We start from the raw sequence: 25,307 nt of genomic DNA on the forward strand, positions 1-25,307 counted from the left end.
TCAGCTTCAGCATCAGTCCTTCCAATGAACATTCAGGACTGATTTCCTTTAGGATGGACTGGTTGCATCTCCTTGCAGTCCAAGGGACTCTCAAGAGTCTTCTCCAACACCACAGTTCAAAAGCATCAATTCTTTGGTGCTCAGCTGTCTAGGTTGGTCATAACTTTTCTTCCAAGGAGCAAGCATCTTTTAATTTCATGGCTGCAGTCACCATCTGCAGTGATTTTGGAGCCCCCAAAAATTAAGTCTGTCACTGTTTCCACATCCCAGCCATAAAGAGATGGGACCAGATGCCATGATCTTAGTTTTCTGAATGTGGGGTTTTAAGCCAACTTTTTCACTCTCCTCTTTCACTTTCATCAAGAGGCTCTTTAGTTCTTCTTCGCTTTCTGCCATAAGTGTGGAGTCATCTGCATATCTGAGGTTATTGGTATTTCTCCCGGCAATCTTGATTCCAGCCCAGCGTTTCTCATGATGCACTCTACATATAAGTTAAATAAGCACAGTGACTATATACAGCCTTGACGTACTCCTTTCCCAATTTGGAACCAGTCTGTTGTTCCATGTCCGGTTCTAACTGTTGCTTCCTGACCTGCATACAGATTTCTCAAAAGGCAGGTCAGGTGGTCTGGTATTCCCATCTCTTTCAGAATTTTCCACAGTTTGTTCTGATCCACAGTCAAAGGCTTTGGCATAGTCAATAAAGCAGAAGTAGATGTTTTTCTGGAACTCTCTTACTTTTTCAATGATCCAACAGATGTTGGCAATTTGATCTCTGATTCCTCTGCCTTTTCTAAATCCAGCTTAAACATCTGGGAGTTCACAGTTCACATACTGTTGAAGCCTGGCTTGGAGAATTTTGAGCATTACTTTACTAGCGTGTGAGATGAGTGCAATTGTGCGGTAGTCTGAGCATTCTTTGGCATTGCCTTTCTTTGGGATTGGAATGAAAACTGACCTTTTCCGGTCCTGTGGCCACTGCTGAGTTTTCCAGATTTGCTGGCATATTGAGTGCAGCACTTTCACAGCATCATCTTTGAGGATTTGAAATAACTCAACTGGAATTCCATCACCTCCACTAGCTTTGTTTGTAGTGATGCTTCCTAAGGCCCACTTGACTTCACATTCCAGGATGTCTGGCTCTAGGTGAGTGATCACACCATCGTGATTATCTTGGTTGTGAAGATCTTTTTTGTATAGTTCTGTGTATTCTTGCCACCTCTTCTTAATATCTTCTGCTTCTGTTCGATCCATACCATTTCTGTGCTTTATGAGCCCATCTTTGCATGAAATGTTCCCTTGGTATCTCTCATTTTCTTGAAGAGATCTCTGGTCTTTCACATCCTATTGTTTTCCTCTATTTTTTTACACTGATCACTGAGGAAGGCTTTCTTATCTCTCCTTGCTATTCTTCAGAACTCTCCATTCAGATGGGTGTATCTTTCCTTTTCTCTTTTGCCTTTCACTTCTTTTCACTATTTGTAAGGCCTCGTCAGACAACCATTTTGTCTTTTTGCATTTCTTTTTCATGGGGATGGTCTTGATCCCTGCCTCCTGTACAATGTCACTAACCTCCATCCATAGTTCATCAGGCACTCTATCCATCAGATCTAATCCCTTAAATCTATTTGTCACTTCCACTGTATATTCGTAAGGGATTTGATTTAGGTCATACCTGAATAGTCGTTTTCTCTACTTTCTTCAATTTAAGTCTGAATTTTGCAATAAGGAGTTCATGATCTGAGCCACAGTCAGCTCCCCATCTTGTTTTTGCTGACTGTATAGAGCTTCTCCATCTTTGGCTTCAAATAATATAATAAATCTGATTTCAGTATCGGCCATCTGGTGATGTCCATGTGTAGAGTCTTCTCTTGTGTTGTTGGAAGAGGGTGTTTGCCATGACCAGTGCATTCTCTTGGCAAAACTCTATTAGCCTTTACCCTGCTTCATTCTGTACTCCAAGGACAAATTTGCCTGTTACTCCAGTAGTTCTTGACTTCTTACTTTTGCATTCCAGTCCCCTATAATGAAAAGGACATCTTTTTTTAGGTGTAAGTTCTAAAAGGTCTAGGTCTTCATAGAACCATTCAACTGCTTCTTTCTCCAAGCATTTCTTGGAGAAGGCAATGGCACCCCACTCCAGTACTCTTGCCTGGAAAATCCCATGGATGGAGGAGCCTGATAGGCTGCAGTCCATGGGGTCGCTAAGAGGCAGACAAGACTGAGCGACTTCACTTTCACTTTTCACTTTTAGCATTGGAGAAGGAAATGGCAACCTACTCCAGTGTTCTTGCCTGGAGAATCCCAGGGACGGGGGAGCCTGGTGGGCTGCTGTCTATGGGGTCGCACAGAGTCGGACACGACTGAAGTGACTTAGCAGCAGCATTTCTGGTCAGGGTGTAGACCGGGATTACTGTGATATTGAATGGTTTGCCTTGGAAACGAACAGAGATCATTCTGTCATTTTTGAGATTGCATCCAAGTACTGCATTTTTTTTTTGGACTCTTTTGTTGACTATGATTGCTACTCCATTTCTTTTAAGGGATTCTTGCCCACAGTAGTAGATATAATGGTCATCTGAGTTAAATTCACCAATTGTGTGTATCTACATCTGCTTCATTAATCTGTCAGTGGACATTTAGGTTGCTTTCATGCCTTGGCTATTGTAAAGTGTACTACAATGAACACTGGGGTGCATGTATCTTTTTGAATCTTGGCCTTCTCTGGATATATGCCCAGTAGTGGGATTGTTGGGTCATATGGTAATTCTCAGAGAAGGAAATGGCACCCCACTCCAGTACTCTTGCCTGGAAAATCCCATGGAAGGAGGAGCCTAGTGGGCTGCAGTCAATGGGGTCGCTAAGAGTCAGACATGACTGAGCAACTTCTCTTTAACTTTTCACTTTCATGCATTGGAGAAGGAAATGGCAACCCACTCCAGTGTTCTTGCCTGGAGAATCCTAGGGACAGGGGAGCCTGGTGGGCTGCTGTCTATGGGGTCGGACACGACTAAAGTAGCTTTGATTTGCATTTCTCATTTAGTTCTAAGAGTCGGACACGACTGAAGTGACTTAGCAGCATGGTAATTCTACTTTAAGTTTTCTGAAACTCCACATTGTTCTCCATAGCGGCTGCACCAATTTACATTCCCACCAACAGTGTAGGAAGGTTCCTTCCTCTTCACTCTCTTCAGCATTTATTATTCATAGACTGTTTGATGGCTATTCTGACTGGTGTGAGGGTGATACCTCGTTGTGGCTTTGATTTGCATTTCTCATTTAGTGATGTTGAGCTTTTTGGCCATCTGTATGTCTTCTTTGAAAAATTATCTATTTCAGTCCATTTTTTGAGTGGGTTGTTTGATCTAGAGCTGCATGAGCTGTTGGTATATTTCAGATTGATCCCTGTTAGTCACTTCATTTGCAAATATTTTCTCCCATTCTGCAGGTTGTCTTTTGGATTTGTCTATGGATTCCTTTGCTGCACAAAAGCTTTTAAGTTTAACTCAGTCCCATTTATGTCTGTTTTTTTCATTACTCTAGGTAGGAGGTAGATCCAAGAAGATATTGATGTGACTTGTGGCAACTAGTGTTCTGCCTATGTTTTCCTCTAGGAATTTTATAGTATCTGACTTTACATTTAGGTGTTTAATCCATTTTGAGTTTGTATTGTGTTAGAGAACATTCTAATTGAGTTCTTTTACACTGAGTTGTCAGTTTTCCCAGCACCACTTATTGTAGACACTCTTTTCTCCATCATATATTCTTGTTTCCTTTGTTGTAAATTAATTGATGATAAGTGTGTGGGTTTATTTCTGGGCTTTCTGTTCTGTTGCATTGATCTCTATTTCTGTTTTTGTGCCAGGACCATATTGTTTTGATGATTGTAGCTTTGTAGTATAGTCTGAAATCAGAGAGTCTGATTCCTCCAGCTCTGTTTTTCTTTCTCTTGGTTGCTTTGGCTATTAGGGGTCTTTTGTGTTTCCATACAAATTTTAAAATACAAATTTTTCTAGTTCTGTGAAAAATGTTATTGGTATTTTGATAGGGCTAGGGATTGCCTTAGGGTAGTATAGTCATTTTCACAGTATTGATTCTTCCAATCCAGGAACATGGTACCTTTCCAGCTGTCTGTGTCATATTCAGTTTCTTCATCAATGTCTTATAGTTTTCAGAGTATAGATCTTTTGCTTCTTTAGGTAGGTTTATTCCAAGGTATTTTATTCTTTTTGATGTGATTATAAATAGGACTGTTTCCTTAATTTCTCTTTCTGGTCTTTTGTTAGCAATTTTTAGTTAAGAGGACCTGTTCCTATTTTAGAAACCAGTGTTTAGTGACTTATCCTTCTCACACTTGTGTATTCACCTTAGGCCTAACCTAGGGCACCTCACCTCCAATTCTGATCCCAAATTTGTCCCAGAGAGCCTCAACCTTATAAATGCTCCTAGAATCTAACAGGCTTCTTTGTATTTTTTTATGTCCTTGCAGCCTTTGCACACCTGCCAACGCTGATGCAACATTTGGCTGATAACTACAAACACTGGAAGACATTAGATGACCTAAAGTGCAAAAGTCTGAGGCTTCCATCTGACAGTTAAAGCCAGGACAGAGGAGGTGACCTCTGGATCGGCAAAGGGCACTGTGAATCACAGTAGTGTAAGAAGCGTTCCTTCATAATGCAAATGACAGGTATAGGTTAAGGAGCTAATGTTTAATATCTGACCTTGAATCATTCAACTTCCCAAATTTCATTTTTAGAAAACTACGTTCTGTGAAGAAAAATATTAATATATGTTCTTTGGAACAATCACTGAGTGATGGAACACACACATGGCAAAACCCATTGCCCTGCTGTAACCTGTGTGCTCTCATCAAACCACGCAGCTGACTCACTGTAACTAGCAGGGCACATGCAGCAGACTTGGTGCCCACGTGCCCACCATCTGTGGAGGATGGACCATGAGGCTTTGCTAGTGTTTAGCTCATCCTTTGCCATCAAAGTCTCTATCATGGTTTGGCTTGACTATTTTCCTCAAGAGCATCAATCTAAAAGATGCCTAAGAATATCTAATTTTTAAAAACCTATATAAAATGAGCAAAACAACTGGGACCAAACTGCTGATAAACTAGTTTCAGAGCCTCCATGGCTAGGTGGTTCTTCTGACTAATGGTGTGACACTCAAATTAGAATACAGCCTTGGCCTAGTGAGTGCCTTCTTTAGACTGGTATCAGCAGCCTGCATAGCCCTCTCTCCCAAAAAAGGATTCATCCTAACAGAAAGCCATCCATGAAGGGGAAGGAAGTGACATCTTGTTTGGGGGTAATCCAAGAGCTTTATTTCTGGTTCACAGAGGCAGTCACAAGGCACTACAGTGAGTGTTATACACAAGCCATTAATCTGACTACCCTTGGACAAGCTTGTTTTTTAAAAAAATTTATATACATTTGCTGTTTAAAATTTTTTATTAGAGCAATCTAAATTTTCTGGGTTTAAGTCCATGGAGTATGTTGTGCCATGTTACCAAGGAGAGAGAGAAAGTTTCAAGGTTCAGATGTTTTTAACCTATCTATATTTACGATCATGCCATTTTGCTTTAATGATGTTAAAAAAAAAAAAAAAAAAGACTGCAAGATGTGTAAATATATCAGAAAACAGGCGTATGGGGAAGCAGTAAATACTATTTTAAGCTATTAATTGTATGCTAAAAGCTTCTAAAGCACAAGTGCATATTTTTATACAGCTCTTTTCACAACTTTCTGTGATCTACATCAAGTCAGTCTTGAGATTTTCCTTTCTCTTTTACCAGCCAACCCTTCTGTGTATTATAAATATTAGAGATTTAGTAAACCAAACCTTTGTTCTTCTTTTAGATTCTCTGTACTCCATGCTGCATTCCTAAGAGGGATAAACAGAGATTAAAGTAACTGAACCTGTAGGTACTTTTTTTCAAATGAAATCTGAATGCAGCACACTTGGAACTCGTACATGGGGAAAAATGACTTAATCACTACAAAATGTGCCAATGCTTTTTTCTATGTTTTGTACCAAAAAATGCAAACATATATGACAATTCCATGCCAAGAGAGAAATGTACCTAAATTATTTTTGTTAGATGCTAAGAGAACTTGCTTGGTCAGGAGAGCAGCTAGCTTTGTATTGTAATGCTGCGTTATGTAAATGTGATAAAAATGTTTTTGTGAAGTACTTGTAACTAAATTCCTACAGCCATTTTTCATTCCTAACAGCTGTTTTTATTTTAACTCTTTGGCCTAAATTTTTCATAATTTCAAATTTCCGGTTAAGTGTTCTTTATTTCATGAGTCACACACTTTGTTTTCAGAACACATTAAATTCAGGATGTCAGAATCCCATTTTAAGGAGTTAAATAATTTGTCTAAGCTTCAGAAGCTTGCTTGAGACAACAATCTTTTCCTGACCATCTCGCTTTTGGTTACATTTGGTAAGTGACATTCATCAGATGTCCGACATTTTTCTATATGAACATTATAGCTGACTCAGTTTCAATTCAGGTTAATTTCATATTAACCCTGCCAGGTACTAAAGCTTTAGCATACCTCTGCTCTTTACCAGTGTAATTTACTATGGTGTAATCTTTCACTGAGTTGGTAATTAAATAGTGCATTCCTAAAAATAGTTTATAAGAAATAGTCTTTTAGATGGTATATGTATCACATAGATATAAATTATTGTCTCATTTACTAATCAGTAAATAAGCTATTTACTAAAATATTCTCTGTTGAGGGGAGCCTTATTAATTTAGGAAAATAAAATCTCATTTAGAGAAAGGTCATATTACTGCTACTACTACTGAACCAAAAGTTATAAAACACTGTTGCCTGGACCAAAATAACACTATAATTTAATTAGGTTATTTTTTTACTTCCAATTTAAGATTTTAAAATTATGCTTGCCTTCAGAGTTAGGAGGCCTCATCTATTCAATCCGAAGCCACTCAACTTGACAAAGATAAATACAGTGTCCCTGAAGTTTAGGCTCTTAGGTGAATAAGCCAGAAAATGAAGTGATAAGGGTATTTTTAAGTAAAAATGACAAGGCCCAGTGTACAGTATTATATCTGGTGTTTCAAATATAATAGCACTGAAAGCTAAGCTAGGGAAATGAAAAAAAAATGCATATACTATATATTGATGTCAGTTATAGTATTCTTCTAATCTGAAAGTTCAACTTTTAGCAGTAGTCTCCATACAACTAGTGAGCAGCCATCAAGTATGAGTCCCGGCTAGACTCTCCCATCTCATTGTTTTCTCCCATCTCTGACCTTAGGGCATTCATGAAATCAAAACCATCAAGTTTCTCTAAATTTTAATAACAGAGGGACTCACAGTGCTACTTACTTATGCTATTTGCTCCCCAAACTTACCTAGGATTTCTAACATTCCTTGTGAATAGATTTGTTTAATCCAGAACAAAATAGGAAAAGCAGTTAAGAATCTATGAATTCCTTTATAATTCACTGAATATCTTATACAATTCAAAAAGAGTTTATAAACTCATGACCTTAAAATGCAGATCCTCCAAAGAAAAAGCTAATTAGTAATAGGGCAAAGTCCATCTATGGAGAAAAATTAAAAGCCTAAAACTGACTGATCAATAATCTGATGCACTCAGACCAAAATGCATGTTGGCTTGGTTAGGAATCCTACCCATGTGCCAATTTCAGGGTGAGATTAGAGGTGCCTCTGTGTAAACACTCAATTATGCCATAATGATCTTGGCTAAAAGGCAGTGCTGATTTTTCTATTATAAAATGGAGGTTATGTAAATTTTGTATTTCTCCATAAATCTGTTTTCATTGTGAATTAAAACAATGATTGTGAACATTACTTAGTTTTGCTGAAGGGGTGATCATATAAGCCCTTCTCTCTCATTCATATTTTTTTTGAAGCTGTTCACTGATAATGGGAATTGAGCTAACTAACTAGAAGGGCTTACCTCACTGGGCTTGGCACTCATCTGGCATAGAGGACCATAGCTCATCCAGACTTTGCAGGTAGTTAATAACAGAAGCAACTGTCAAAGGTAAAACTAGCTAAAAATTTTTTTACAAAGATTCCATTAGGGTCTGTGGATTCTGTTAGGGGTGTGTGTGATGAATAAACACAGAAAGTGTTCTCTGAGAAGTATCAGTCCTAACACATCAGCCCCCTTGTAGTTACTTCAATAGGATTCTTTCATCAGCAGTTTAACTCCACAGTTAAAACCACCCATTTTTTAATGTATGGGACACTTTTTAATTTTTATCCTTTAGTACCAAAAGGGAGAAACAGTACTCTAAGGCTGATGGGGTGATGAAGCTGATTTAATCTCAGGTAACTGCAAGAAACTACGTTAAGTAAAGCCTGTCTCAAGCATTTCATATTTGAGCCAATGGTAAGATGAATCAGGCACTTTGGTAACACTACTGATCTAGCTCTCATCTCTAACATATATGAGGGGCAGCCGCTGGTCTTGTACCAAATGGGTGTTCAGGCTAGAGGGAAGAAATACACCCTAATAAGATTCCTACTGATTTGAGTTGATAGGGATTTTAGCAGCTAGAATTAAAAATGAATGATATAAACAAACGGTGGTTATTGTTCAGTCACTAAAAGTTGGCACCAAAAATTTTTTTAAAAGCTGATGTTAGAACAGTGAGATTCAGGTTTGTTTCATGGCATCGTAGTAGTTACTAAAGACCAGGGGAATTTGTAGGAGAAAGGATATTTATCACAAGAATTCTTAATCAAACAGGTTCTAAAGGAAACCAAAGAATAAAAAAAATACTATTATTTCTACCTCCTTCCAGGGTCTAGATTCAAATTAAGACACTTAAAACACAGCATTCACCAGTTCAACAACAGACAGTTACTATGGAATCTTCATTTCCTCCAGGAAAGCATCAGTTTTCTAGATAGCTCAAGGTTTAAATTCAAGATATGCTACATCCTATTTATTCTTCAGTGGAGTTTTCATTTTTCTCATAAAATATCTTCCGTAATTATCATGTATATTTATTTCCATTAAAGCAGGTTTCTTAAATAAGTATTTAAAAGAATGACAGGTGGTCACATAGATAAAATATTAGTTTTGGATAACAGGTATTTCAAAATCCAGAAAGGCTAAATGAAAGAAACTACATGTAAAACTTTAAAAATCTAATTCCTGGTGATGAATGTAGTTAGAGGCAATATAGTAACACTAAAGACAGAGAGAGGTTCTGAGTACTATTCTTTTCATTAAGCATAAGATTATACAATTTCTAGTGTAAAATTTAAAGCATAAAAAATTTATCTCTGTGAGGATACTGTGGTATAATTTAAATCTGCTTCATCAGACAGTTGTGCTGAAGTCTGAACACTTTCTGAAAAGTCACTGCTGAAATCAGACCCATTCCTACAATGGTTTCAGGTAACTTATGAGGAAAGTCAAATGAAAAACTTGTGCCATATTCTTTGGTGGATGTACTAATACCTCAGAAGCAAACCTGTTGCTGGTTTGCAGACCCCCCTAAAAATTAAACAAAGTTAAATAAATAATCAATATGGTAATGGTTTTCAGAGCATTACCCTATATTTGATGTTCAAGGTTCATGTACAGGTATTTAAATTCCTTAACCTAGACAGACAGATACAAGTCACCATTCTCCTCTAATTTTTGAAATAACTTTAAACTGCGCAATCCAGATTCTCGTTCTCCATTTTTCCAGAGAATAATGAGGTGATCAGCAGAACAAGTCACTAGTCCATGGTCTTCAAAGTACAGAAACATCTGTAGAAAAAAATTAATTACTGATTATAGGAAATTCAAGGAGAAGAGAAGCGGCCAATACCAAGTAGACTAACATAGGTCCTTGCCGAAATGCGTACCGTGGAGAGGTCTTTGGATCTGACTATGAAACTCTGTATCTTTCATGAGAAATTTAAGTGTGGGGGATAGTCATATACAAATAACAAATGCCAGACCCATATCTAACATTTTAATAATCAGAACTTTGTAAACACTACTCAACTACAGAGCTATAAATAACAGCTATTTTTTTTTAATTCCCAAAGTGTCATCTAAATTTTACCATTATCTAATTCTTCAAGAATAGGTTTTAAGATTTTTTTTCAGCAGAAGTCCTGACAAACCTGCTTCATTTAGTCATTTCTGCTGGCCTTCTTATTAATGTAAAAACGGCCACAATAAAATATCTGAATCCCAAGTTCTCCAAGATAAACAGTAGCTTTAGCTCTCTATATAAACAGAGAATAATCAATCCTTAAGCATTTACTGTTATCTATATGTTTATAATCCCTATCTTCAAGAAGCTTCTAATTCAGCTGTGAAAACTGAATCTTAGTTGCAACAGTAAGGGTATCAGTTAAAGATGATGTAATTAGGTACTAAGTTATACTTCAGGCTATGATTTGCTGCAGAAAAAGGAGGCATATCAATCCTGAATGAAACTGTCCGAGAAAGCTAACAAAACATTAAACTCTCCAAATAAAAGGTCATGCCCAGTGAAGGGATAGGCTGGAAGTTAAGAACAAGAAAATGGAGTGTTGATGAGAAGGCAGCATGCATCCTATGGAGAGAGCTGGTATAAGAGAGGAGACAAACGAAACCATGAAAAAGATGAGCTCCTCGAGGGAAAGAGTGAAATAAAAGAAATAGGATGTGAGCTTTCTGAGGAATAACGTATACATTTCTGAACGTAACAGGAAACAGTCTGAGCTGATGATGCAGTAGTGAAAGGGGAAGAACTATGAGAGCAAAATCTCTCAGGAGATGCACAAGTGAGAATTCAGTACACACAGGTATATAGGACTAGGCTGAGAGTCAGGACAAACATTTTTTAAAAAAAGAAAATCTAAGAAATAGCCAAGGTTTTCTCAATGAAGCCAGAGATACTTTAAAAATAATTAAATGTCAACACCTCTACTCGGGCAAATTTCTAAGAATCTGACACTTCTGCTGCTGCTGCCAAGTCACTTCAGTCGTGTCCGACTCTGTGCGACCCCACAGATGGCAGCCCACTAGGCTCCCCTATCCCTGGGATTCTCCAGGCAAGAACACTGGAGTGGGTTGCCATTGCCTTCTCCAATGCATGAAAGTGAAAAGTGAAAGTGAAGTCGCTCAGTTGTGTCCGACCCTCAGTGACCCCACTGACTGCAGCCTACCAGGCTCCTCCGCTCCATGGGATTTTCCAGGCAAGAGTACTGGAGTGGGGTGCCATTGCTTTCTCCCTGACACTTCTATATAATGTCAAATATGCCGCACCATTTAAAAACCTTCAATAGGTGTTTTAAAACCCACTCTTTAAAAAAGTTTAAAAGGCCAAACTGCTTAGCCATACATTCAATAATCTGACCCCAAACTACTTTATCTCCTACTGTGTTCATTGACTGGAACACAGACCTCCAGCCTAGGCAACCTGCTCCTTGCCACCAAATAGATTCTGTACATTCCATCTGCACAACTCCCGAAGTTAAAAAACAGAATGAAAACAACTGGGCTGCCTGTTACAGGAAGGCAAAAATTAGTAAGACATGAGCACCCACCCTCAGGGAGCTTATGGCCACAAGACCGTCTTACTCCTCTGAAGCATCAAGGTTCAGCCCAAGGCCCATCCAGTATCTTCCACTAACCATTTTCTTCTAACTCCTGATTCCACTTCTCATCTGGGTCCATCATAAGCAACCTAGATTAACAGCTTATTGAGTCTCCCTATATTGTTCCTGGCTACTGAAGTGTAAGCTCCACAACAGCAAGGACTTTATTTTATATCCCTTTGTAAACTCTAATGTCCAGTATAGTGCCTGAAACACAGGAAATGCTCAATAATAAGGTGTTGTTGTGTTGCTGCTCTTAAGAATAAATGCACTTTCAAATGAAAAATTAATTTGTTCCTCCCTGGCTATGAAACAAAAGCATAATTTAAGAAATTCATTACTCAGGGCTGTGGTGATACGGTTACCAGTTGCAATTATCTCTTTACCTCAACTGGTCTTTTTCCTTCTTCATTACAGGCAATGGTGCTGATAGTAAATATTAATGCATTTGAATTTATAAAAAGTTAGAACTGGATGCACCCTATAATTCTGAACTCCACGATGATAATCAAGACACTGGGTTTTACCCAAGCTAACTATTATCCTTCAAAACGAAGTAAAACAGACTTCTATTCATGAATTTGGTAATGCCCCCCGGAATTAGTCTGTAAGGTTTTACCTCTACGTATATAAGCACACTTCTCCGTGTACCCTCTGTATTAACTACTGTTTAACAGTATTTACTACTCATATATTCAACACTGTCCTTATTGTCAGCTGTCTACCTACATCTCATTCATAAAGTTAATTAAGCCAGTTTTTAGAAGCAAGACATTCCTCCTTCAAATCATTTCTCTGTACAGGGAGATCTTTACCACACATACTAAAACCTATCCCACTCCATGTTTAGAATCAGCAAAAACTTACTGATAAGAGAAGTTTTAGGCCTTTATGAGACCAAATGAATGAACAGCAGTGAGATGCAAAAAGCAAGGCTCCCCTGGACACTTCTATGCTTATTAAAAACAATACCTCCACAGATGATGAGTGTCCAATTAAATCTCCAATAAGCTCTAGTGAACAGGAAGTGGCATTTTCTTGTTGCTTTTTAGCAGGATGGCTGGCTTGTTTATTTACTCTTCCAAATCCCCACATGTTAAAAAAACCTAGAAAAACACAACCATTTTAGTCATTCTCAAAATTATGCTCTTTTCTTAACAGGCTTCCCTTATGGCTCAGCTGGTAAAGAATCCACCTGCAATGCGGGAGACCTGGGTTCGATCCCTGGGTTGGGAAGATCCCCTGGAAAAGGGAACAGCTACCCACTCCAATATTCTAGCCTGGAAAATTCCATGGACCGTATAGTCCATGGTGTCGCAAAGAGTTGGACACGGCTGAGTGACTTTCACTTTCCTTAACAATAATAATGTAAGATCAGAAAAACAAAACTTAAATGCAAAGGTGTTTCTCACTTATTTTCATCAAGGGCTAAGTGAGCAGATGATACCAGGCACTATGCTAGGGTTTTTTTTTTTAATATGTTACTTCATTTCCTCTTAGCTACCCACGTTTGTTGCTCAGCTCTTCTTATTGCCCCTACTCACGCACTGCTGAAGGTGTGTTAACATGAGAAAAAGGCAATGGAAGTCAAAGTGGAGAGAAATGAAAGGGCTGAGTGGCAGTGTGGGGGCAGGAAGGTCACAACTTAAAGACAAGCAAAAAGCAACATATGTGACAATACCCTATGATTTCAAATAACTAGAGGAAACTCCGAGGCTACTGGCATTTGATTTCTTATGCGAAGGTTGCTAATTAACCAGGATTTTGTTTTTCAAATCAAGCACCAGAAAATCAACAGCTCAAGAGATTAACGACATAAACACAAAAGTGTTTGTTTATAAACTGAGTTCAATGTTAATGCTTCAAGGCTGAAGAACTTTGATGCCTGATGGTACACATTATGTTTATATACCAGACATAATTACAATACATTGATAAATAGCTAATTAGGCCATTTGGTCAGTCAGGCAAGAATACTGAAGTGGGTAGCCACTTCAGTATCCTCCAGGAGATCAAACCTGGGTCTTCTGCATTGCAGGCAGAGTCTTTACAGTCTGAGCCACCAGGGAAGCCCATTTGATCAGTCAGATCAGTTAGCTTCCCCTCAAAGAATCCTAGCTGACTTGAAATAAACAGGCGGTCCTGCAGTAAATATTAACATGTGAGTCCCCCATCCTGATTCCCAAATGCTTCATGTAAACATGCTTATTTGGAGCACACTGTATATTATTCCTGTGGTTACACATAACTGCCTTTCATCTGTCTTTCACATGAGAAAAAAAGCAAGACCACCTTTTTGAGAGAAGATACACACCCGTTGGCGCCGGCTCCACTGAAAGCTGCTGTTTTTCTCGTAGCTCCCAAATGCGTACACTGCCATCTTCTGAGCATGAGATAACCTGCCTGTCAGGAGAGAGAGAGCACCATGGAGGGCAAGTGCTTGGAGCGCAGGGAAAACCATCAGCACAGCCTTTATCTGCTTTCATCCAGCTCCTGGCGGGAGCTGATTAAAAAATCACACTTTAACATGGCTTTACAATACAAAGGAAAGGCATGCATTATAGTGTGAGACTAGCTCAAATGTTTCAAACACGTATCGCTTCCATTTTAAAAAATGCATGCAGGAAAACAGGTTATGAATTATACTCTCACAATATCCTGAGAAGCCCCATTCCTTTCTCTCCCCTCTCACTCTGAAAGTATCCTGCAGAGTAAATACTGCTGTGCTGTGCTTAGCTGCTCAGTTGTGTCCAGCTCTCTGCAACCCCACAGACTGTAGCCCACCAGGTTCTTCTGTCCATGGGATTCTCCAGGCCTGAATACTGGAGTGGGTTGCCATGCCCTCCTCAAGGGGATCTTCCCAACCCAGGGATCCAACCCAGGCCTCCCACATTGCAGGCAGATTCTTTGTCATCTGAGCCACCAGGGAAGCCCAAGAACACTGGAGTGGGTAGCCTATGCCTTCTCCAGGGGAACTTCCTGACCCAGGAATCGAACCGGGGTCTCCTGCATTGCTGGCAGATTCTTTACCAGCTGAGCCACCAGGGAAACCCCGAAAATACTACCATTTCCTTCATAGAATTCATCCCTAGAAGCTCAATGGCCACATCTGCCCTGAGAGGAAAGCCCTCAGTTAGTAGCCTCAGCCAACAAGGAGACCACCATTTAATTCTGGCCATAAGCAACACTACCAAAAAGGTGGCTTTGTGGAAAATATGAAAAAATTAGAACATAGTGCCCCAAAGTCTTCTAACTATTAAAATAAATACCAACTTTTAAATTCTCTCTTCTTACAATGAAATTCAGAATAATTTGTTTGAACCGTGCTGTTTGTAAATTTTGTAATATATTGCCACAAACTCTTCTGTTAGAGACAGCCATAGGGTAGTCTCCATTTTCAAAAGAACCTGTTGGTCAAGCAACAGAGCCAGGCGACTTTGCGCCCTGAGCAGTTCACTGGTGGCCCTGGGAACTGTGCGTTTCTCCCACCTGTTACGGAGTGGATGGAGACTCGTACCTGTTTGGGAGTTTGGCAACGTGCAGGACACTGGAGTCATGCGCAGCTTTCTGGCAGGCAATCACACGCTTCATTGGAAGGTTATACACATATAAACCCCTTCCAACTGCAACAAATACATTCTGGGGAAGATAAAAGTTCAGAAATGCACATAAAACGAACACCGCTACCCAGAGTAACAGATTTCCAGCCTTGGTGTGAGATCACAAAGTCATTGTTGCCTTCCCTATTCCTAGCCTTCAGCCCAAATTACTGTACTGCCCTCTAAAGTCCAAAAATATCAAAGCACAAAGGAAAGCTCAGCATTTAGAAGGTCGAAGGACACAACTGCTAATACAGAGCGAACTCTATGTATGACACCCCGCAGCATCCCTGCCTTCCTTACTGAAACGTGACAGCTAGAGCAGGGGCTGCGGCTGGAAGACGGGTGCAGTGGGGGCGGAGCTGCTGGGGTCCACCCTGGGTTTTCATTCACATAATACCGTATCGTTGGGAAACTACTTAGCTTCTTCTGCCTGAAAAATGTGAGCAAAGTTACTTGGGCTCCACATCTTAAGCATCACAAGAACTATGAAGTATACAAAACAGCATATGCTAGAGTGGCAGAGATATATATATAGTGGTTTCACAAAGACATTTTTTCCAGTTCTACTAAATTTCCATTTTTCCTTTCTACTAAAACAGCTTTAATCTTTTGAAAGTACTTTCACCAATATTTATCTTACTTCAGCTTCACAACATCTCATTAATGTAGGAAAAGCTATTTTGCAGAATAACAAGTCAAAATAAAAGATTAAAGTCACACAAAAAATTAAGACATGAAAGGTGGTATTGGAATTCAGGTCATGTTACTCCAGTTCCTTATTCTTGCCTCATACCATACCACATAGCTTTTGAACTTATTTTGCAAATCACTAGACTTCTAGTGGCTCTTGTCTAAGAATCATTTATTCTTACTCAGTAGGTATGCCAGTGAGACAGACCTTTCAAAAATCCTTTTCCCTTCCTGTTCTCACTAGAGAACACTTCTCATGCAGCCTCAAAGGCTATAATGCCAACTCAGACCTATAGCATCTCAACCAAACATGCCTCCAAGGCTTACCAGACTCTAAATCTGCAATGACTCCCTTGACCCTCAGGACTGATGTTCTGCACACAGCAATGCTAGCTAAGGACCAGTGCCATACACAAAAATAAACACAGCTGGCCAGCTGGCTACAATCTAGAGCCCTGGGAGACATTCAGTGCAAAGAAACCCCAGAAACTAGTTTATATGGACCAAGAAATCTGTGCAGAGTTCAAATGCTTTATCAAAACCCACAAAATTATCAATACAACTAGAGAATTAATAAGCTTTGGGGCAGTATTTACTCAACAGAATCACTCTATCAATCTCTTGTCATTAACAATAACTGACCCCCCATAGAAAGAAAGAAAACTCTTATAAAAGAAAGAAAATGAGGGAAAACTGAGTAATGCTTTATTAAGCATTTAATAAACATCAATCAAAATTTTAAGATGAAAGAGAATGCAAAATGAAAAAACTTAAAGCACTAATTTTTACAACAATGAGAAAAAGGTATCAAATTAAAAATATAATTTTTAGGGCTACAACTCTTAGAAATCTAGTTTCTATCTTTCCTGAGACTATTGTTTTTATCATATATATTCGGGGGTTCCCTTGTGGCTCAGAGGGTAAAGGTCTGCCTACAATGTGAGAGATCTGGGTTCGATCACTGAGTCGGGAAGATCCCCTGGAGAAGGCAATGGCAACCCACCCTAGTACTCTTTTTCCCCCAAAGTAAAGTTAGAATATAAAGAAACTTAATCTTTAGGTACAATAATGTTCTTTACCTATTCTTGCTCTATTTTGGTTTGGTTTTTAAAGTAAGAGAGGTTCAAAGAAAGCCAAAAAAAAAAAAAAAGTGGATCATGCTCTCCCCATCTAGAACACTATTACTCATTTTTAAAATAAAAATAAAAAAACATAAAACTGTAAGATTTAAACAGTATAGGGAGGCACAAAATAAAGGTAACAGCCTCCTCCAACCCCTTTCCTCAAAGTTTACAACGCGAACATTTCTTGTGATTAGATTTAGAAAAATAACCCCATTTTAAACATATTTTCTGAGCTCCTAAAGCTAAAAGAGGAGATGTTCAGATCAGAGCCAAGATTCAGAAGTCCATTGGTACTAATCTCTTACTGCAAAAAAAGATGTAACGTGCTTCAAGAGCAACGGGCCTGAAGGACTGAAATCTGTAATTCTCACACAATCACCTTGCCCCAGGATGCTAGAAGACTAAAAGAAAGGCATTCCTGAAGTTTCTAATTCCCTTTATTTCTCCAGGAAATGCACCGGAATCTTCAAAAGGATTCTTTCCAAAGTGTTCCTTAAAACAATTTTAAGCATTATCCTCAGATCCTATGGGAATATTTAATACAGCTCAAAACTTCAATGGGTTCTAAAATCTGTGGCCATTTAATCACCTCCTTGCCTCAAGGAGGTGGTAAAAGATTAAAATGCTTTTTTTAAAGCAAATGATGTAATCTTCGAAATACATCAATACATTTTAAAGCACAACTTGGACGCAAGGAATGACACCTTTCTACATCATGACATTAAATTTTCCCAATTAGAAACTGAGTTTAGTAAAAGATGTTAAGATTATAGAAATTTTTCTCCACTTTTTTTACCTCTTCATCCCATGTGAGATGATGAATAGAAACGTCGTTTGGCTTTTGACAGAGTTTTATTTCCCGCTGAGCATCCAGCTGCGGAGATGGGTCCCAGAAGTTGCGTTCGCAGGCCTGCACGGTCCAGCCCAGGGTGTCCCAGACGATGAGTTCCCCAACATGGGAGCCAGATACAAAACTGACATCTAGGCAGAGTTCATACGTCTCTTTACTGATCATTTACCTGGGCTACGGTGAAAACCAATGAACTGCCAAGTAGTGCTGCTCTGTAAAGTCACAGTATTAACAACAGGGAGGTAACCTGACAAGCCAAACAGGAAGATTAACAGAACAGAAAGACCGGAAATAGACTCAAGTCTACTCACACGTTTAGTAAATGACAGTAACTGCTTTTCAATTCAACGGAGAAAGAAAGAAGTCATGCTGGAATACTTGGTTAAGTATTTGGGGGAACAAAGACAAAAGAATTTTACCTTGGATCATATACAGTTAAGAAAAAGTCACACTTCTGTTTCCTCTGTACTCCCACACTCACGACACGCCTGACACCAGACGTGTGGGGGTCTTCCCCACAGCAGGCAATGATGCGACACCAGCCGAATGCCCCTACAGTTTAACTCAGCTTTGGCCTATCTACCTGGAAATAATGTCAGTTCCCACAGGTTAAGGTCTCAGTCCTGCAGGACTTCTCTCACTTCAGATACTAATTGTAAATCCAGGCTGTTACCTGTGTTTCTAACTGGCTGTAAGCTGAAGAGTCCCACATCCCCTCCTCAGGTTCAGTTACTATGCTAGAGCAGCTCGCAAAACTCAGGAAAACAACCTCACCACTTTATCATACAGGGTATGCTGAAAGACAGATGCCCCTCCAGAGGGAGGAGGCGCACAGGGCAAGGGGCGTGGGAGGCGTCTCAGAGCACCCGGCCCCCTCCAGCAGGCCACTCGTGTTCAGCAACCCAGAATCTCTCTGAACCCCACACTGTGGGAATTTTTATGGGAACTTCATCACACACACATGATCTATCTAACGACTATCTAAAGATATCGGAAACCAACTGGGGACTGAATAAATAAATCAGACATCCACGAAATGAAACAGTAATGCTGTTACCAAAAACTAAGTTGTAAAAGTATGTCATGTTAATACAGAAATATACTCATGACAAGCTGTTACCAAAAGCACACCATATGTATACATGCCCAGAAAAACACCTAGAAGGACGTGAACCTCTACTTAATACTACATGAATGATTTTCATTTTCATTTTTACATTTTTTATATTTCTATTTCCTCATTTTTCTATTATGACTATGTATTACTTGCACAATAACAAGTTTTTAAAATGTTTAATGAAAATGAAATTAGTGGGCTAAGACACTTCACAAATTATATATTTAAGGAAAATGTACAACTGCTAAGACTGAAAACTATCATAAAGAAATGTGATTTAATTCCTTTATAGAGGAAGGTGGAGCAGAGCAGTGCACTGTGAGTCTAGAAACTCAAGTTTTAACTTTGACTCAGCCTGTTACTAGCCATGTGGTTGGCCTTTAGAAAGTCATTTAACCTTTTTCTATCTTGGATTTCTTAGGCATTAAATGAAGATGACTGTAGAAATAAAATTAAATAATAAATGTGTAGCCATTTTAAAGACATTGAATGTTATCTTTTGAGTCCCTGGTATTATTTTGAGCCCCTGGTATTATTTCATATTAATAGTATTAAAACATCCAGTTACTTGTAATTTAGGAATACATGACGAGTAGTTATGATTTAACTATCTCATTTATCAAATAAACCAGGACAGAAATCTCTAATAACTAGATGAACAATCTCTTCAAAATAAAGAATTATCAGCAATCATACAGGTAAATAGTATTTTTCCTTGGTTCCAAGTCCAGTTTCCATAGTTTATTAACAGACTCTCTGGAATTCAGTCTGTGAAGAATTAAGTTCATTTCTCATGTGTGGAGAGAAATCTTTCCATGACCTTCTTTTCCATCCCTTCCCCTCCTCTTTTCAATCTCACTCAAACTACAAAAGAACCAGAGACATTAACAAGTGAAGATTCTTCTTGACTCCACCTCTGCATATGTCGCCATACCGGAGCTAACCTACTGAGACCACACAGCTGCCTGCTCTGATCTCCTCCAAGTGTCTGTAATTCATCCAGGCAACAGAAGCAAAGTACTTGAGCCCAGTTATAATTTTTCACTAGAAATGAAATGCTGACACTGACCTGAGTCAGTGCAGTTTAGTGCTGTGTACATTATCCCAAACTGGTCATTCAAAATGCTTCACACCGAACAGCCTCAATAATGTATTGTACGTGGATGGACTTTGACCCTTAGGCAAGTATCAGAAGTCACTTAGTACGAAAATCTCACCTGAAGCCTGTCTACCCATCCCTCAGAAGTTCTAATACTACCATATCATGCTGTCAGTATAAAACAAGAAAAGGAATAAAAAAAAGCAGCAGCACCTAGAGCCTTCTGCCAGAAGAGATAAGCAAGGTTACCTTGTACGTTGGTCTTAGACAATCTCTGCAGAGGCATTCAGAGCTCTTGGGCAAACCCAGTATTCATTATCCACATTTGTGGGAGTTCTGCTACAAACAAACGCTCTGCTAAGGTTGTCCTAGCACCAACTCACTGAACGTGCACTTTCCCTGTGAGTTATAAACCCAGTAACTGGCCACATTTTGACTGGTAATTGGTGGGGATAAAGGGCTGGGGGTGGAACTGGGAACTGTACAACATACTCACTTCAGGATGGCTAAATCTGCAGCATGGTAGACACATCTATTATGACAGACTGTCACAGTATCATTCTCAAATTTTACCAAACTACTCATCCATATGATTCCTAAATATGCTTTTGGCTTGCTAGCATTCTGTAGTGTGATTTTATAGTCACGGAATTTATAAAGTAAAAAGTACTAGGGGTTTTCTGTAATTTCCATTAACAAATTATTTTTTGCCTTAGCTTTTCCTTTTCTTAAGATGATGGCAAAGGAAGACTTGACAAGAGCATTCCTAATTCAACTGAGTATCTCTGTACATCACAGAGAGGTACAGAGAAGTGCCATGAAGCTGAGGCTCCCTCAACTTCATTACAGAAATATGCCAGGTCCTGGTCCCAATACTGCACTGCTAAAACGGGACAACTAGGTGTGACCATGTGACCACTGTAACCGCCAGGACACTGCCGTGCTCTTCTCAACAGCTCTAGCCTTGGGGCTGCTGGCTCAGTGTCAGAGGAACTTCCAAATAAGAACTTGCCTTCTGGGCTGCCACCATGGCTAAAGGAAAGAGTCCCCAGAAAAAGACAAAAGGGGTGCTCCTCACATTGTTATTTCTATCATACAGATAATCTAGTCCTCAGAAAGACTTGCAGCTAGTTTGAACAAGTAAATAGCTATTAGAGAGGAAGTTTCTGGCATTGAGCGGGCCATTCTCACTGATGTAATTGAAAACGTGACTGAACGGCCTACAGATGGAGACTACACTTAGTACTGTTTGTGGCCCTTTCCCTTTGCCTCATGTTTCTACAAAGTATTGCTCAGAAAGAGCCAGCCTAGGTCGGGGGGTGCAGTGCACTCCCCTACAACATATTCACAGCATCCTTACAGGACCCTCTTACAAGTCTCCTCCAGACTATCAAACTGGAGCCACCCAAGAGTCCTCACATTTGACCTCAGAGCCCAGACCACCCAGGAGAGCTCTGATGATATAAGCTATCAGTTTATTTGAAAGTGAAGTAGCTAAATCCCAGGATTTTTGGTTTGTGATCCTATCCTGTCATCTGATATCAGGTTCACCTCATAAGAGATACTCATTAAAATCATGATAAAGCCAAATACAAAGTCTGGCAAACCAAACACACAGCCATGAGGAAGGGCAGGTATGATCCGTTTCTGCAGACCTTTAGTTTGGTGTTATTCTCTGGTTCTTCAATGATGGACTGAATCCAGCTCATTCTACTGTAAATAGAGTGGTATATAATTTTGTCCTGTGTGACCTTCAAAAGAGAAAAGAGCCAGAACCATTTGCCCCCAAAGCCAAAATGCTACCAAGCATTAGTACTGATAGCCTACGACAATCATCCCACAGCTGCCAAGTAACCCCTGAGGTAAGTACGCTGTCTCCTCCATCACCCCTTTTCTCTGCCCAACTCCATCCTTCCCCCATGCCTAAATCTAAGACCTACCAATCTATGAAACTTGATGAATTCTACTGGTTTAAACCTCAGAAAATAAGACTGCCACTCTCTCCTTATTAATAGCATCATTTTCATGATGTTAATTCTAGAATCCTACAACAAAATAAGACTAAAGTTCAAAACAGGTTAACAAGTAAAAAATTGTACATAATATAAACATGGACACAATGAGCTTACCATTGACATTAACCAGTGAGAGAATATTATCTTGGTGATCAAGGAGTCGCTTAACTTCAAGAATATCCCATCCTAGTGATCCCTCTGTGGCTGCTACCAACCTGAAAATTACTAAACGAAAAGACCGATATAATTTTACTGAAATAGTCAAAGAAGATAAAGTTCCATTTCTGCTCAAAAAACTAATATTTCACTAAGTGACAAATACCTAAAATACTGAAAAAACCCATCTTCAAAGACAGTCTTGTTCATACTACTTCATTTCTTTCAAATCCTTGAGATGTTTGCAATGATCTACTAAAATCCCAAGTGTGACCTCAAAACTCTGTTCCTTTTATTAAAACTCTTCTAAACCCCCACCAACCATTAAGTCCCATCCTCCCTAAGCCTTCAGTGTATGACCAGCTCTCCCACCTCATTCTCTCCTTAGCCAGCACTGGTCCGGATCCCTGAACCCCCAACCATTAGCCTTCTCTCCTCATGCCAGGCCAGTAAATACTGCTGCAAAATAAGCTATGAATTTGTGCCTAACCTCAAATCGGTGAAGACTTCAGCAGTTTTTATTTATTTACTTTTCAAATTGATATCTAAGCTTACACCATTAAATTACAAATTCTCTGAGAAGATATGCCTTATAATTTTTGTGTGTTATACAGTTCTTTTGGACTATAGTGTTGCTTTACTCAACTGAGTTTAACAAACAGTTTTATATAAACTTGTGTTAATCCTAACATTAAACAGTATAGAAAACTCAAAATCAAATCAACTGGAAAGATTCAATAAACATTTACTGAACGCTTATTACGATGCTCCAGGAACTTAGATATTATATATGACTAGGCTCCAGTTACTGCCCTGTAATAGTCATTGAGAGTGGGAGTGAGACTTATAAACAAGCTCAGAATCAATGTAGTCGGTGCTATAACAGGCCCCAGCACCAAGTGCTGTGGCTGCTCACAGCTTGGAAAAACTAGTATCTCAGAGGTCATATTCCTCCCAAGTGATGGCTTATTACTAAGTTTCTCTTCTTTCTCATACTTCTGTCTGGAAAACAGGTCACACCACATTTCCTTCTATGTCTCTGGGCACATTTACTGATAGCCATTCACATTGAAACTGTGGCTGTCAGATGAAGGTCTCAGAAACTGTGGTTGTCTATCAGAAAAAGGACTCTTTCTGATACCTAGCAAAATAGAGTGAAAATTCTCCTGTAGTTGGAATACTACCAAATGACGCTGAGATTAAGATTACAGAATAACAAGCAGGTACTCTACTGTTTAATGCAACTAACAGGGAGAACAAACTGAAACACTGACCAAAAAACTACAAAGAACTAAAGATAATGAGAAACTTAAGTTCATAGTCTCTACAATCAAGTATTCACAAGGGTCACATATGTAATAACTTCAAGGAAATAAACATGAATTAGAAGATAAAAGAAAAGCAAGTCAATTCTAAAAAAGGGTTAACAGAAAAATCTTGAACTTTTGAACCAGGATAAGTACTCAAAGAGTGATGATAGTCCTGCCCAGCTAATAAAAGCCTCAAAGGAACTACAGGCAGTGCACACAGAAATTTTATTTCCTGTTGAGAAGATTCACATTAGAAAAAGAGAAATTGGTATGGAACAGTTAAAACCAAGGACAGGGGCACAAGCTTGTCTTAGAAATAGAAAAGATAGTACATTTAGAGGAATAAAACTTATTTTTCATAAGGAAAATGACACTACATATTTACTTTATGAAACAGTTAAAGTGAAAGTCACTCAGTGGTGTCCAGCTCTTTGCAACCCCATGGACTGTAGCCTGTCAGGATCCTCTGTCCATGGAATTCTCCAGGCCAGAATACTGGAGTGGGTAGGCGTTCCCTTTTGCAGGGGACCTTTCCAACCCAGGGATAGAACCCAAGTCTTCCACATTGCAGGAGGATTCCTTAGTGTCTGAACCACCAGGGAAGCCCTATTTTGAGGCTAAGTAAAATGGAAACCCTTATTTTTAAGAATATTTGTATTTTTTATAAATTATTTTGAATAAAACCAACTTTAATTTCTTCCTTTTTTTAGATGATATTCCAATTTCTGTTGAGGCATCAGTGTTTATTACTATTTCAATGAATTCACTAATTCATTCGATAAAAATCTGTTTACCTGCTAGGAGAAAGATGAAGAACATTTCAGTCACCAAGGCACTAATATTCTGAAGGGGTGGGGCAAAGAGAGACCAAAAAGCAAACATAAGTTTTTAGAGTGGTAACTTAAATGGTAGACATGAGACTATGAGAATACACAGGTAAAACCTCTGGGAGGGGAGGCATAACGTAAGCAAGGCTTCATCCTTGAAAAAGAAATACTAGAGCTGTGCTCTTAAAGAGTAAGTAGTAATGAGCCAGATTAAAGAGGACGATGAATTACGTGGTCAAGTCCAATATGGCTGACAAGAGAAAGGAAGGCAGAGGTGAGAACCACCTCGGGCTGGGGGGTTCCAGGAAATGTGGAGTAGCCAGCAGTTACGCAAGACTCCATGGAAGCAGGGGGAGATGGCCAAGTCCAACACAGGTGGCAAGAGAAAGGACGGTGGTGAGAACCGCCTCAGGCTGGGAGCTCCAGGAAATGCAAATTAGCCAGCAGTGGGACAGGACTCAAGGGAAGCAGAGGGAGATCATGGAAGGCATGACTTGATATGCTGAAAGGCCTGGACTTCATTGTGTAGGCATGATTACATTCATCCTTAGGGCAAAGATTTCATTCATCTGGAGCAAAAATGAGAAAAAAAATAAGGCCACATAAGTTTGTTTGTTCTTAATAAAACTAAATGTATTAAATTTAAAGCCCTATACTTTTTTCCTGAGGTCATGTTCTTCATATTTTGTTGTTAAAAAGTTATTTTTACAAAATGAGGGTGGTAAATGGTAGCTTATTTTGTTTCCAGTTTGGAGTTTTCAATGTTTTCACTGAAAACATTGTTTAGAACCGCTAAAACAGAGAAGGGAATGGCCATACCTATCCAGCCAACCAAGCAGCTATATCATGGTGAATTAATTTCACTGGTATCCAAATTTTGATATGGATTCAAACAGTCA

The 25,307-nt window shown here is 39.2% G+C and overlaps 2 protein-coding genes across 6 annotated transcripts in view; one reads left to right on the top strand and one right to left on the bottom strand.

Moving 5' to 3' along the window:
* Positions 1-6,374, top strand: part of PDE8B (phosphodiesterase 8B) — a 260,561-nt gene extending 254,187 nt beyond the window's left edge. For all 4 annotated transcript variants that reach the window (XM_027552923.1, XM_027552922.1, XM_027552920.1 and 1 more), the window contains exon 22: positions 4,490-6,374. In XM_027552923.1, coding sequence (XP_027408724.1) covers positions 4,490-4,599 — 110 coding nt within the window. In that variant the 3' untranslated portion in view covers positions 4,600-6,374. The remainder of the gene's footprint in view (positions 1-4,489) is intronic.
* A 2,645-nt stretch (positions 6,375-9,019) lies between these two features.
* The window catches only part of WDR41 (WD repeat domain 41), a 48,104-nt gene continuing 31,816 nt past the window's right edge, over positions 9,020-25,307 (bottom strand). Inside the window, exons 8-13 of one of the 2 annotated variants that reach the window (XM_027552924.1) lie at positions 22,230-22,340; positions 17,831-18,015; positions 15,136-15,257; positions 13,933-14,021; positions 12,591-12,724; positions 9,020-9,792 (exon numbers count right to left, since the gene is read on the bottom strand). In XM_027552924.1, the coding sequence (XP_027408725.1) occupies positions 9,640-9,792; positions 12,591-12,724; positions 13,933-14,021; positions 15,136-15,257; positions 17,831-18,015; positions 22,230-22,340 (794 nt within the window). In that variant the 3' untranslated portion in view covers positions 9,020-9,639. The remainder of the gene's footprint in view (positions 9,793-12,590; positions 12,725-13,932; positions 14,022-15,135; positions 15,258-17,830; positions 18,016-22,229; positions 22,341-25,307) is intronic. The other variant, XM_027552925.1, reaches the window with a different exon arrangement.

This window comes from Bos indicus x Bos taurus, chromosome 10 (genome assembly GCF_003369695.1).
Source record: "Bos indicus x Bos taurus breed Angus x Brahman F1 hybrid chromosome 10, Bos_hybrid_MaternalHap_v2.0, whole genome shotgun sequence".
Classification (NCBI taxonomy): Eukaryota; Metazoa; Chordata; class Mammalia; order Artiodactyla; family Bovidae; genus Bos; species Bos indicus x Bos taurus.